The following is a 15,326-nucleotide window of genomic DNA, read 5'->3' as shown; positions in this document are numbered from 1 at the left end:
CCTCAATCAGCCAGTTGTCCTGCCAACATTTTTCCCGAGGCCACATGTCTATTGATGATGAAAAAGCCTTATTTCTAGATTGCAGGATAGCTGTCACCTTCTTCCTAAAGTAAACTCAAGCTCAGAGAAAACCCACATAGCTTTTTGTTTGTTTTGGACACAATGACTCTGGGAGTGCAATGACAAAGTACAACATTTTTAATTGAATAACAGATTACATTTCCTTCTGTATTGCATAGGAAGGTCTGACCTTAGAAGGGCATGCCAAGGCTCATAATATTAGGGCCATGGCAGACAGTCACTCTCTAAGATCTACCCCCACTGAGAAGATTTGCAAGGCTGGGATGTGGAATTCCATATACACATTCTCATTTCATTGCTGTCTGGACACAACCTTCTGGCAGGATAATAGGTTTGAACTGTTCATTCTCTATAGTATCCTTTGATGGTAGAGCCCAACTTCATCCCCCAAGGCCCATTTTTATGATTTGTCTTGTCTTCCTTGTTAAAAAAAAAAAATAAATAAAATTAAATAGTTAATAGGATTTTACCCAACAAAAATAATGTCCTGCCCATTGGCAGTTCTTGTTGTTTTCCTCTTTTTGTTGAAGACAGCCCTTACTTATCAAGGGCTGTCTTACTTACTTTCCTCAGAGATAAACAGCTTCACTATCTGAATGTGGTTAGAATATTATACCAGTTAGTCTTTAATTACTGTATTTTGAGACCAAACCTGGCAAAAAAAAGTGGAATATCAAATGTTCGTAAATAAATAAAATATTCCAACGTGTTTACCAGGCTTACATGGCTTTCCAACATACAGTGTGCTTCCATGCTAACCTGGATTATTTTGTTTGCTTTCCAGTGGATGGGATTGACCCAAACTTTAAAATGGAACAACATAACAGGAGAACACCTCTCCATGCTGCAGCAGAGGCAGGCCATATAGACGTCTGTCATATGCTTATTCAGGTGAGTAGACTTTCTCCATGTGCCTCTTGATACAGAGGAATCCTGTTAGACTGAACTCTCATATTGAATCTCCTGGGTACAGTCAGCTCCTTGCTAAAATCTTGATCCTTATAGGGTATTCCAACAGATATTTCAAGAACCTGTTAGAGTGAATATTCTCAAGTTACAATAAGTTATTTCAAAGAAATACCACATTAAAATTGTTTCACTGTCTGTAGTATTAGATGCAAAATGAGCTTGATTCACAACTGAATGTGAAAATATAGGGTAGGCAAGATTTAGATACATGTGAATGTACTTTTTTCATTGCTGAATGAATCTAACATGTTTTGATAATTTGTGTTTTTGGTTTATCACACGTTCTTTCTGACACAGCTAAATATAAAATACAGTGCTGATTATGTTTCCAAGTATTATTTCTGTTTTTTGATATTTTTATCAAATGGTAATCTCTGTATCTCCAAAAAGGATGCTTCTAGGATTTTCTTTTTTACATTGGAAGAAGAGATTTGCCTGTTAGGTTTTTGCCATCTTTTAAGTGTTTTGTGCCCTCATTATTGGTCGTGCAATTCAGATATTTTCATGGCTACTGATAATAGCATCAAAGATGATACCTGGTTTATTTTCAAAGCAGCAATGCCAATACCTCCTGGCAAGGGTTAGGAGAGCCTTTGCTATAGGTAAGGATTAAGACCTACGAAGCCTTTATTTTCCATAGAATGGTCTTGTGTTAACAGAAACACAATTTCTGCAAAATTAACAGAACTAATAAAATGGCTAGTGGACTTCAGTCCACTTTTTACACTTCTCATCATGGCCCAGACCATCAAATGGGAGGCATTGTGAAAACTTTCAGTTGGTGACTTGGGACATGATGAAAAAAAGGAGGAGATCATATGACTTTCAGCAATTTTCTTAATTGCTAATTAAATCTACATGATTTTTCTTTCCAAACCTAAGACTGTTTTAGTACAGTGCCCGGGCACCCTTTCACCCTTACAACAGTAAGGACTGTACTCTTACTTTTGACAAGATTTCAGTATTGATGCAAGAAGGAAGAGCCACTACTGCTTTAAATGCCATCTCATCCTGTAAACCTGAGTTCATCCTTGCTGCATAGTCGCTTTGGGAGCCACTAAGATTTATCCCAGTATGTATGATGGGATGCATTTAGAGGGTTAAGGAATACTTACAAGTTAGTCAGTAGATAAATGAGGGAGCAATGGCGAGGAAGAGGTAATATTTATAAAAGGCAGCATAAAAGTTCAGAGCTTTTTTTGTTTATGAATAATCAGTTTTGATTTAATATTGTACAGAGTATACCTATAAGTAAAGGCTTAATGTTTTATCTCTGTCATAATATATCACCTCTTCAAATGATAACCATGTCCTTAGTTTGTTGACCTTCTGAAATTAAGTGATGTTTTTTGATTGATAAACAAATTTTCATCTCATGCCCTGAGAATTGAATTGGTTTCGGTTTTACATTAGGAAACTGGTGGGAAAAAAGTATTGAACAGTTTGACTTAGAATTGTTCTTTTATGCTGACTGGAGCGTGTGACATTTTAACACAACTGTAAGAATGCCCATCTGGAAAAAGATTTTGAGAGTTGCAGGTCACATTTTTGTTCACAGAGATTCCTTTTCTTCCCCTAGGCTGGTGCCAATCTGGATACGTGTTCTGAGGACCAGAGGACTCCACTAATGGAGGCATCAGAAAACAACCATCTTGACACTGTGAAATACCTCATCAAGGCGGGAGCATTAGTAGATCCCAAGGTACTCTAGAACCATATGATAGATCTCCAGTTATTTTTCCAGGATCTATCAATTAGCTACAATTTTCAGGTGTTAAAGTAGGCTATATTCTCCCTAATGAAGTGGATTGAATTGCTAGCCCTTACCTGCCACTGAATGTTTCTGAATATATAAATGGATTTATGTCACTGTGGTTAGTGCTTCCATGAAGAAGACCATCTTTGACTGTTGTATTCAATTGTTCTCTGACTACTTGTAATGGATATATAGAATAGCTTCCTAATGGAGATGGTGAAGGCAAAAGCAAGAATAGAATTCAAGAAAGTATTGGATAGTTACAGAGGATCATTATTTGTGAAGGAATGAAGGGGAATAGAGATCAACTAGGGCCTATGGCAATGTAACAAGAATTAAATTAGGCAGACTAGTTGAGTGTTATGATCGTTTTGTCATATTCGGTATTCCTGTGAAAGAATGTCAGTGGTCGAGCATGTTCAGCTATTACAAGGCAATAAGGAGATTCTTCTGGGCTTTCTTGTGGGTTGTTATCTATAGGGGATTTATACCTACAGAAGTTATGTGTAATCCAGAAAATTGTACACTGATGTAGGATATCCCCTCTCTTAGTCATCTCCCAGTTAAAAAGGGAGCCCAGAACCATGGTGGCTAGCATAATTCTGTTTTGTGTATACAAGGATGAGTTTTAGAGTAAAGAGAAGAAGATAGACAGTCATATTTAGTCTAGGAAGATGATCCTCTGTCAGCATTCAAAGGGTTCTCTTTTTCACATTTATGTTAAGCTCAGACTGTACCGTTGTATAAAACTTGGGGATTTATGCAGCAAACAAAACAAAATATGTGCCAAAAAATAAAAATTATGGTTACATATAAAGAAAGAAATTGAACTACTTAGTTTGCAGTTTAATTATTTTCTTGAGGTGACAAAATACTTTGCTAGAGTATATCCCTATTAGGATAATACCTTGCTTGCATAATTCGCCGAGATGTAATTGTATTTGTATGCTGCCCAGTTATTTTATTTTATTTATTTATTTATTTAGAATCTTTTCTATACCGTCGCTAAGTTATATACCATCGCAAAGGTTTACATGTAGGCACATAAATTAAAGTAGGTGAGTGCGTACTATAGTACATTCTAACAGGTGCCACAAAAGGTTCGGTTACAAAAATCATATAATGAAAAATTATATAATGAAGATTCCCTTAATAGGAGTCTCTGGGACTTAGTTAGGGAGTCTGTAACATACACATTTTAACTTGCTCAAACCAAGAATGCAAGAACATTTGAAAAACAGTTGCAGAAATTAATGAATGTTGCCAAAGTCAGGTACCCAATATTAAAATATTGATTTTTGCAAAATTGACCATCTCAGTTGCTATTAGAGCATCCATATATATCATCCTCAGTTTTCCCATTTGCATTTGATTTTGTGATTGATTGTATTGGCCTCTGCTATGAGATTTTCTGTATGGAATGAGTAATCTGGAGAGATTTATGTTTGGGTGTAGGAGGAGGTATCCTCTAGTTTAGATCTTATTTTAGTGGGAGTAAACAGCAGGTTAGAATAGAGGAGTATAAATTATTTTAGTTTACTGTTGATTTAGGTGTTCCTGAGGGACCAGTATTGTCTCCAATACTAAGGTTTATCTCCTTCCTCTCTGTTCTATTTTAGATTCTTTAGAGATCTATAAAATCTATGCAGATGATAGTTGTTTTTTCCATTATTGCATAATCTGTCCAGTACTTTGGATACAGCTTCCCAGTATCTTAGCATAGTGACTAGGTGGATGAATAGGAATGAGTTGATATTGAATGCAGCTAAAACAAGAGGCCTTATGGATTTCTTGGGATTTGATCCCTTCTAATTTCTCTGGTCTTACTATTGAGGGAAAACCGATCATACTTGTACACTCAGTAAGGGAATTAGGTTTCTGGAACGATGCTTGCCTATCTTTTAAATCACAGATTACAGCATTATTGAAATTGAGATTTCACAAACTCGGACTGATTAGGCAATTAAAAAAATATTTTGGAGACGGACAATTTTTGTACAGTTGTTCAAGCTTTTGTTTTAACAGTCTTGGACTATTATAAATCCCTCTGTAGTGGTCTTTCCCATTGTCAGCAATGAGCTATAAGATGTTATAAAATTCAGCAGCATGGCATGTTTTTTTTGGGGGGAGGGGGGAGTGTGGATGGGTCTTTGAGGGATCAATTGCACTGGTTACCAGAACTCAAAGATAAAAATTAAGTTCCTCTGCACTCAGTCAGGCCAAGCCACACAGGTGGGTTATCTACCAGCAGAAGGAGACTGAGATAACTGATTTGCTGGTGGCACTGACATATAACCCTGCCCCAACATCAGCGAACCAGTATTCTCTGTCTCCATTAGATGATTAAAATGCATCTCCCTAGTGGGGATTGTCTGTTTAAAAAAAAAAAAAAAAAGAAGAAGAAAGGAGAAGAAACTGATTTAAGCTCCCAGGTTTAGGTTTCCAAAAAAAAAAGAGAAGAAAGCACCCTTTCCCTCTATAGCCACTTGCCTGGTCGTGATTTCAGCTGACTGAGGTCTGAGCTCAGGTGGAAAAAAAAACCCAGAAGGAATAAAGAGTCTTCTCTTTCCTATTGGGCTGTTTTCTTCCTCAGCGCTAACCTCCCCTTTGCACCTCTGATCGAATTACAGGAAAGTGGAGGGGAGTGACATACTGGCGGTGCTTTTACTTCAGTTGGCAAATGCACCACTGAGCTCCCGCGCCACCATCCCTGTTTGTTGGTCTTGTAAGGATAGTCCACTGCAGCTGGTTTTATTTCTCACGCACTCGAGTGTGTGCAGTGAGGCCATAGCCTAGACTTTCATGCACATGACTGCAGACTAGAGTTTTGTGTGTACATGTGGAGGCACGACTGTACGTCCTAATCAGTCTTTTGCCAGTGTTTTAGCATGTACAGAGCCACATGGAAGACAGCCCTTTTGAGATCAATAATGGTGCCGGGGCCTAATAAGACTAAAAGGCTTCCCATTTGTGCGCAGCCATCGCTGTCTCTTACCCTATGCCAGCATTGCCTGGAGGCTCAAGGAGAATTGCCATCTAGGGATTTTACCACCTTTGGGGCATTTCCCCGACCAAATGAGGATTTGGTGGGGTGGGAGCACAGGAGGCAATATGTTGGCTAATGAAAGTTTCCCCCACCGTTCCCTATGGGAGAAGCATCCCCTTGGTCAGTCCCATGGTCCCAGAATTGGATTTGGCTTCTTTCTCCTGGGTGGAATTTTTCCAAGGTTTGCAAACCTTTTTGAAAGAGTGCCCAGCGGAGGCCAAGTATCCCCAAAAGGAAGGGAAGTGTCCTGGATCTTCCCAATCAATGACCCAGTCGAGCAAGTGCCATAAAGAGGATGGCCCGCTTGAGGTAGAGGAAGAAGAGGATTGCGACCTGACATGATTCCGGGGATGATACAGATTCCTCAGCTTTGGAGGAAGGTAAAATCCCACCTGACTTGGAGTCACATAGTACTCTGCTCCATTTTTTCCACAGGGACAAGTTGCTGGGTTTATTGGCTCTAACTCTGAAAATGCTTGGAATAGCTGGGAGTGGTGCTAAGGATATACAAAAGAAGGATCCCATCCTGGTCACTTTATGCAAGGCATCCTGTTTTTTTTCCATTCCTGGAACCAGTGCAGGATTTGATTGACCTTGAATGGAACGCCCCGGAATTGGAAGGGTGTTCATTGGCAAGCCTGTACCCTGTAGATCCAAAGGTAAGGGAGCAGTTGCGATTCCCAAAGATTGATGCTGTCACCAAGCGAACCACCATCCCTTTCAAAGGGGGGGAGGGGGTGGTGGCTCTGAAGGATGCCCAGGATAGAAGGATTGAGGCTATCCTGAAGCAGGCATTTGAGGTGATAGCAATGAATTTTGCAAATAGCTTCTTGCTGCTGTATGGTGGCTCGAGCAGGCTTGCATATCACCCAGGAGGCACAAGGACAGGGGAGCAATAGCAGGCTTGCGTTAGAACCAAGAACCGCATTTCTAGTTGATGCAGACTGTGACCTGGTACATTTGGCCACTAGAGGAGTAACTTCTGGTTTAGCGGCAAGATGCCTTCTGTGGCTGCAGAATTGGTCAGTAGATACGATTTCTAAGTCAAATTTGATAAAGTTACCCTTTACAGGTTCTCTCTCTTGTTTGGATATGAGTTATAAAATATGGCAAATCACTGGGGTGATGCCTAGGTTCTGCAGTTGCCGGAAGAGACAGCTTCGCACTCCTTTGGAGTGAGAGGCCACTCTAGGGATTTCCATCATTTTCGCCCTTACAGGGGATAGACGAATCAGAAGTTGTGTCCTTTCGGAAGATCGCAGTACTTAGGCTCTGGTGCTTGGAGCACCTTGGACCTTGCAGTGAAGGTGCAGGGGTCCACCTACCGGTTCCGGAGATAGATGGGCAACTATCTCGCTTTTATCAAAGGTGGATCTAGATCACGACAGATCGGTGGGTCTTGAATGTGGTAAGAGACAGCTATGCTCTAGAATTTCTTCAGCTCCCTCTGGATGTCTTTATGGTCTCTCCATGCAACTCGCTAGCGAAGAGATTGGCCATGGAAAGCACGTTATAAAGGCTGATAGACATCAGGGCTTTAATTCCAGTTCCCAACTCACAGGAAAATATGGTGCCCAAGAAGGAAGAGAGCTAATTTCTACCCATCCTGGATCTGAAAGGAGTCAATTGGCATTTGCACGTGACTCACTTCAGAATGGAAACCTTGCGCTCCGTTGTTATGGCAGTATGGAGAGGGGAGTTTCTCACGTCTCTCGATCTAACGAAAGCATATCTACATATGCCCATACAACAGGAATATCAATGGTTTTTACGTTTTACCATTCTAGGATGGTGTTATCAGTTTCATGCCTTGCCATTTTGATTGCAAAGCCCAGAACCTTCTCCAAGGTCATGGTGGTAGAAGTGGGGTCACTGCCAATGGTGGTGTCTAAGTTCTACTTGAATCATTCTTTTCCCTGCTGCGTTGGACAGGGACAGAGATGAGCGAGAATACCAGTCGTTAGGTGCCTTAGATGTGAAGCGGCATCTGTTACAATACCTGAATGTCACCTGCTCCTTACAGAAGTCTGATCGGTTGTTTGTTCTCCATGGTGGAAGTAAACAAGGAAAACCGGCGTCGTGGGCTACAGTGCCCCATTGAGTTAAAGAGGTTATAGCAGTAGCCTATTTGGATGCAGACGTACCATTACCTAGGCAAATCAGGGCGCATTCCACTAGAGTGTAAGTGGTCTCATGGATGGAGCTTCGATTGTTGTCTCCTTCCGAGATTTGCCAGGAAGCAGCAGGGTCCTCCTTACATACTTTCTCCAAGCATTATTGCTTGGATGTTAAAGCCCAGGAGGACATGGCCTTCGCAAGGGCGGTATTGACAGGAGCGCAGGCAGCCTCATGCCCATTTCAGGAGTAGCTTTGGTACACCCCACCAGCGTGGATTGGCCTGTCTGAGTGCAAAGGAAGGTGAAATTTCTTCTTACCTGATAATTTCCCTTGCTCTAAGGAAGGCAGGCCAATCCACAATCCTGACCTGGGCTGCCTACTTGTGTTTTTTGTTTTCAGTTTTGTCCTTTCTTTCAGGGACCATGCAGATTGTTTTGTGTACTGGTAAGTGAAGGACCAGCATATATAATCAGTTGTAGCTAATATTTTTTTTTTCTCTGAGCTCAGTACTTCTGAGTTGGCTGGAAGTAACAAGTTTGTTGGCTGATAATAGTCATGGTTCAAGTATAATCAGTTGTCCACAGTTTGGCTTTTCTAGAGACACTGACAGGTTGATGTCTGGGCAGAGCTATATGTCAGTACCATCAGTGAATCAGTTGTCTTCGTCTCAATTTGCTGGTAGGAATGCGTAATCCACCAGTAAGGATTGGCCTGCCTATGTTAGAGTAAAGGAAATTATCAGGTAAGAAGTAATTTCACTGTATTTGCCAAGGTATTTAAAACTCCTAGAGGGGATGGCCTGCCTTATTTATCCAAATTGCTTAATTTATATGCCCACCCACCCCTCATTCTTTACTTCGGAGAATGATCAGTTAGGCAGGACCACCAACAGGAGACATGTAACTGTGCCATTTTTCTAACAGGACCGCTTTTATGGAATGCTGTCTGATTATTTGCTGCAAATAATTGGTTATAGTCTTTTTCAAAAACAGCTTTAAAGCTTTTTTCTTGAAGGAGACATTCCCTGAGATGTAATAGTGATGATTCCATCCTCATCTTTTTAGATAGTGTTTGATGTTTTATCTATCTGCCGTTATTTGTATGTTTGTGTTTGTCTATTTGTTTGTTTTATGTAAATTTTATATTTGTTTTATTATGACCCGCTTAGCATAGCTGGCCTGCTATAGATGCGATAAAAATAATTTAAATAAACAAGTAAAAGGTAAGAAAAGTCACTGGAGAATGTATCTCCAGATCTGCCATTGCCTCTTTAGTATTAAAGTTCTGGATCATGCAGACTCTAGTGTGGTGTGATTGGATCTCAGTTGTTGTCTTCTGTTCTTTCAGGACTCCGAGGGCTCCACATGTTTACACCTGGCTGCCAAGAAGGGGCACTATGACATCGTTCAATATCTTCTCTCGCATGAACAAATGGATGTCAATTGTCAGGTATTGTTGGCAGCAGGGTGTTATCCATATAGGGGTAGATTTTCAAAGGGTTACGCGCGCAACCCCTGAAAACCTATCCCTGTGAGCACCGTGCCTATTTTGCATAGGCTTGGCGGCGCGTGCAAGCCCCGGGACGTGCGTATGTCCAGGGGCTTTCAAAAATGGGCGGGGCGTGGCAGGGGCGTGGCTGCGGTTTGGGGGCGGGCCGGGGGCGGTCCTGAATCCTCCGGCACAGTGGCCTGTGCCGGGGGATGGCGTGCCGGCAGCTGGCCGGCGCGCGCAAGTTACGCCTGCCTCGGGCAGGCGTAACTTCGGAAACAAAGGTGGGGGGAGGGATTTAGTTAGGGCTGGGGGGTGGGCGGGCTAGATAGGGGAAGGGAGGGGGAAGGTGGGGGGGGGGGGATCGAAAAAAAAGTTCCCTCCAAGGCCTTGGAGGGAAACGGGGAAAGCCATCGGGGCTCCCCTTGGGCTCGGCGTGCACAAGTGTGCACCCCCTTGTGTGCGCTGACCCCGGATTTTATAACATGCACGCGGCAGCGCGCACATGCTATAAAATTGGGTGTACATTTGTGTGCGCCAAGTAGCGCGCACAAATGTACCCCACGTGCGTAACATTTAAAATCGGTCCCATAAGGAATATGTCTCACTTATGATCAAAGATGTATAGTAGTGTCTATTTATAACAAATTGTCTAAGAAGCAAGGAGTTTGTAACATAGTTATGATGGCAGGTAAAGACCAAATGGTCCATCCATTCCGCCCAGCGAGTTATTCATGGGTAGTAACTGCCACTCTGTATAGGTTACCCCCATTCCTTCTGTCAAGGGTTGTAATTGCCGTTCTGTGCAGATTACCCCATATACTCCTTTCTTCATTTCTAACATCTGGCATCTATGGATGGTGTTTAAGTATGTGTTGATTATAAAAAAAGGTTTGTTATAGCAGGATTTGTTGGCTATGTCAAATAAAGGTATCATTCGTGTAGCACTTGAATCAAAATATGGGACAGATTTTTTAAGGTCGTTTGTTTTGTTCTATTATTGGGGGGGTGATTATGCTCAGCAGGTTGATTGTACCATCTGTGTTGAAATGTATGTTTAATGTACAGAATTTACTTTTTTTTTTTTATGGTGGGTGGGGAGGGCAAGACTTCCATTATTGTGTGTATTTTGTAGCAAGTTGTCCTCCTTATTATGCAACTCTGCTACTACCACTACTGCTGCAGAATCACAAGAGTCTGGAGGCTATCATTATAACCAATATACATTGAAAGGACATATAATTACTTATTAAAAGAACATTTCTTAGCATTCAGACAGGTTAATCCGCACCATTTCCAGCAGATGGAAATGGAACAAATCTGAAGACACAGTATATATACCCCTGCACTGACATCAGTCCACCAATATTCTCTGTCTCTAGCAGATGGTGGATGTGCATCTCCCTACTGAGGATTGCTTATACAAAATTTTAAAAAATTTAGGAGAAAGAAGGAAATTAATTTGCCCCGCTCTCCTGTGGTGATACCTTATGGTCCCTCCCTCAGTCGAGTTTTCCCATGGTATCTACAGATCCCTCCCTCAGTAGAGTGTCTCGGTCTGGTAACTGGTTTTCTGGTGTGGGCTTAGCTGTAGAGAGACAAACAGCTTAGAGGCTAGCTGGTGCAGGAAGCGAAGTGCAGCAGTGAAGGCTTTTGCCCTCTCCCCCCGCAACCGGAGACCGACTCTGTACTCGGCTGGGACAGGCTGAGCTCAGGTAAAGACTAAATCTATAAAAATAAGAAATAGGAGAGTTAATTTTAAGGATTCCATTCCCCTTCTGGTCAGCGCACCCATCTGATGTCCATTCCCGTCTCCGAGGACCTTGGGGAGTCATGGCAGCTTGGCTTGTTGAGCAGCATTTTTGACTAGGCGCTGCTCTCAAGCTCTGCTTAGTCTCGTGGCAGCATTCACGTGCTTTTCTATGCACAAGTCTGCCACGAAACAGTTTCTGATGTCTTTTGCGCTTGTGCGCCTAGGTGTGCACTCAGGTGGGCGTTTACCTGAATCACGTATTGGGCGCCTACATTATTGGACAAGGCTTATTTTTTGAGCACTCTGTCCAGGCTTGCTTGTGCATGTGCACTGCTACGCACACAACTGCAGATGCTTTTGGAGCATGCAGCTAGCGGCTGTTTGTCCATAGCACTGGTAGCAAAAAAGCTTTCGCGCCTTACCCTTTGTGTTCCTTGCCATATTCGGGCATCACCGCCTGGCATCCCCTCTAACTTGTGTCATCATTACTTGGAGACTCAGGGAGAGTTGTCTCCAACTGATTTTACTGAGCCTGGCCCTTCCCGGCATGATGCGGGAATGGGACCAGAGGGGGAACTGCCAGAAGCTTCGCCTTGTTTTGGGGCTCCCCTAACTGGTTCGTCAGCAGGGGAAGGCAACTCAGAGGGCGCAGGACAGACACCCCCTAGTTTTAGTATGTATCCTTCTGCCTTTTCTTGGGTGGAATTTTTTCAAGGGCTTCAGTCCTTTCTTCAGGCATTATCAGCGGCTCTGGCCAAACCTAAAAGTTCAGGATTGCAGGCTGCGGATCCCTGCATGCCTGGTGCTGCGGGCAAGAGTTGGAGTATGTCTAGGCCTGCTGTGGGTCACCCTGATAGGGACCCAGATGGCACAGATGATGAAGGCGATCCTTACTCCCTGGAGTATGGGGAAATTCCTCAGGGATTGGAGCCGTATAGAACAATGTTGCATTTTTTTCTTAGATCTGATCTCCCAGACATTGAAGATGATTGTTTTTATTTTGTTTTTATACTTGTAAACCATTATGATTGAATACAGAGTGACGGCATAGAAATGTAATAAATGCTGGGAGTGCCGGGTGTTGATTCTATGTCTGAGCCAAAGAAAAATCCCATTTCAGTTTCTTTGTGAAAAGCATCATGTTTCTTCCCGATTATGGATGCTATTCAAAAATTGATTGATCTTGAATGGGGCACCCCGGAAGCTAATTTTAAAGGGGGATGAACTTTGGAAGTGCTGTAGCCTTTGGATCTGGCAGCAAGAGAGCAGTTGCACTTTCCAAAAGTGGATGTGCTGGTATGTGCTGACACCAAGGGGACGACTATCCCTGCATTGAAGGTTGCACAGGGTAGGAGAATTGAGGCTATCCTTAAGCAGGCCTTTGAGGCGATGCAATGAATTTGCAGATAACCTCTTGCTGCTTCCTGGTGGCTTGCACTTCCCTGCTTCTCTCTCAGGAACTCAGTGAATATAGTTTGAATTCCAGGGCAGTGATGGAACCGGCAGCCGCCTTTTTGGCAAAAGCAGGCTGCGACCTGGTCCGCACTTCAACCAAAGGGGTGGCTTTGGTGATAGCGGCCAGGCGTCTAGCTATGGCTGAGGAAACGCTTTTGACCTTACAGAGGAGCAACTTCTCTGAGGGCTCGACCTTTGGGTAAGTCTGTCTTTTCATCCCAGGCAGCCCAGACGGGGCACAGGCTCGAGCAGCGGTGCCTCCCGATCCCCTCAATGTAGGTGTTCCTACCCACCCCTGGGAGCAGGAGAATGGGGGTCGCTCTCTCTCTTTATTGGAAGTGGGACAACATCACGTCAGACCAATGGGTTCTGGAGGTGATCAGAAATGGCTGTACTTTGGCGTTTCTCAGCGTTCCTCAGGATGTTTTCATGTTATCTCCCTGCAGCTCTTCACAGAAAAGACAGGCAGTGGAGTGTATGTTGTCAAGGCTTCTCAGCCTGTGGGCCATGATCCCAGTGCCCATGTCTTTAGTAAATATGGGCCTATATTCCATTTATTTCTACTCAAGAAGAGGGTTCCTTTCGCCCCATCCTGGATCTCAAGGGAGTCAACTGTCATTTGCAAGTGACTCGTTTCCACATTGAAACCTTATGCTTGGTGATAATGGCAGTACAGCTGGGGGAGTTTCTTACGTCTCTGGATTTGTCAGAGGCATACCTGCATAAGAACATAAGAAATTGCCATACTGGGTCAGACCAAGGGTCCATCAAGCCCAGCATCCTGTTTCCAACAGTGGCCAATCCAGGCTACAAGTACCTGGCAAGTACCCAAAAACTAAGTATATCCCATGCTATGCTAGTAATAGCAGTGGCTATTTTCTAAGTCAACTTGATTAATAGAAGGTAATGGACTTCTCCTCCAAGAACGTATCCAAACCATTTTTAAACCCAGCTACATTAATTACACTAACCACATACCCTGGCACCAAATTCCAGAGTTTAATTGTGCGTTGAGTGAGAGAGAATTTTCTCTGATTAGTTTTAAATGTGCTACATGCTAACTTCATGGAGTGACCCCTAGTCCTTCTATTATCCGAAAGAGTAAATAACCAATTCACATTTACCCATCCTAGACCTCTCATGATTTTAAAGACCTCTATCATATCCCCCCTCAGCTGTCTCTTCTCCAAGCTGAACAGCCCTAACCTCTTTAGTCTTTCCTCATTGGGGAGCTGTTCCATCCCCTTTATTATTATGGTCACCCTTCTTTGTACCTTCTCCACCACAACTATATCTTTCTTGAGATGCAGCGACCAGAATTGTGCACAGTATTCAATATTCCCATCCAGTATTGTACACAGTATTCAATATTTCTATCCAGCTGTAGTATCAACGGTTTCTGCGATTCGCTGTTTTGGGGCAACATTATCAGTTTCAAGCACTACCTTTTGGCTTGGCCACCATGCCCAGAACCTTCTCTAAAGCCATGGTAGTGGTAGCGGCAGTGAGGATAAAAGATGGCATTCTGGTCCACCTGTACTTAGATGATTGGCTAATTTGGGCCAAGAGAATGAAAGAGAATCTTCAGATCTCGCGCAAGGAGATCTCCTTGCTACAGGAACTAGGTTGGGTGGTGAACTTGGCCAAGAGCAATCTGCAGCCATCCCAGACACTGGCATATCTCGATGTTCATTTCGACATGAAGCAAGGCAGGGTGTTCTTACCAGAGAGCCGTGTTCAGAAACTGATGAGGCAGGTGTGGCTATTGACAGAAATAATACTACCCGATGGGTATGGGCTTACAATACAGGTGCTCTGGTTGATGGCAGCCACCCTAGAGATAGCGGATATGTGTCCTCTTCAGCGCACACTGCTTGCATGTTGGAATCCACAGTATCAGGACTACGCGATACGGCTTCACTTATCAGTGGAGAGCAGCATCTAACTGCAGTGGTGGTTGCAAGCGGATGATCTAAGGAAGGGTGTTCCCCTTTGAACACCAGACTGGCTAGTACTCATGAAGGATGCGAGCCTCCAGGATTAGGGGACTCACTGTCAAGAGTTGACAGCACAGGGGCGCTGGAGCACAGAAGAGTCTCTCTGGAGCATCAATCGGCTGGAAGCCTGTGCCATTCGATTGGCATGCTTGCGATTTGCTGACTGCTTGCAGGGTCGAGTGGTCCGAATAATGTCAGACAATACAATGTCAGTGGCTTACATCAGTCGCCAGGGAGGAACCAAGAGCCAGCAAGTGTCACAAGAAATAGTCCAACTCATGGAATGGGCAGAAGTACATCTTCAGGAGATCTCAGCTTCACACATTGCAGGAAAAGACAATGTAAGAGCTTACTTTCTTAGCAGCCAGAGTCTTGATCCAGGAGAATGGGAATTGTCAAACGAATTGTTCCAGCTCATAGTAGGCCGCTGGGGTCTCTTGTTTCTAGATTTGCTGGTGACATCACACAATGCAAAGGTTCCTTGCTTCTTTAGTCACAGGAGAGATCTGAAATCTTTGGGCATCGATGCCCTTGTGTAGGAGTGGCTGGAAGGCAAGTTTCTATATGCATTTCCCCTGTGGCCCATGTTGGGCAGAGTGATTCAGAGTATCGAGAGGTACATAGGTATGGTGCTTCTGGAGGTGCCAGATTGGTCCAGGAGGC

General features: G+C 43.4%; 1 protein-coding gene across 7 annotated transcripts in view; it reads left to right on the top strand.

The window, feature by feature from the left end:
* The window catches only part of EHMT1 (euchromatic histone lysine methyltransferase 1), a 441,279-nt gene that overhangs the window by 279,209 nt on the left and 146,744 nt on the right, over positions 1–15,326 (top strand). For all 7 annotated transcript variants that reach the window (XM_029611524.1, XM_029611528.1, XM_029611523.1 and 4 more), the window contains 3 exons: positions 866–972; positions 2,630–2,752; positions 9,318–9,419. In XM_029611524.1, the coding sequence (XP_029467384.1) occupies positions 866–972; positions 2,630–2,752; positions 9,318–9,419 (332 nt within the window). The remainder of the gene's footprint in view (positions 1–865; positions 973–2,629; positions 2,753–9,317; positions 9,420–15,326) is intronic.

The sequence above is a fragment of the Rhinatrema bivittatum genome, chromosome 8 (assembly GCF_901001135.1).
Source record: "Rhinatrema bivittatum chromosome 8, aRhiBiv1.1, whole genome shotgun sequence".
NCBI lineage: Eukaryota > Metazoa > Chordata > Amphibia > Gymnophiona > Rhinatrematidae > Rhinatrema > Rhinatrema bivittatum.
This window is presented reverse-complemented; position numbering and strand designations above follow the sequence as displayed.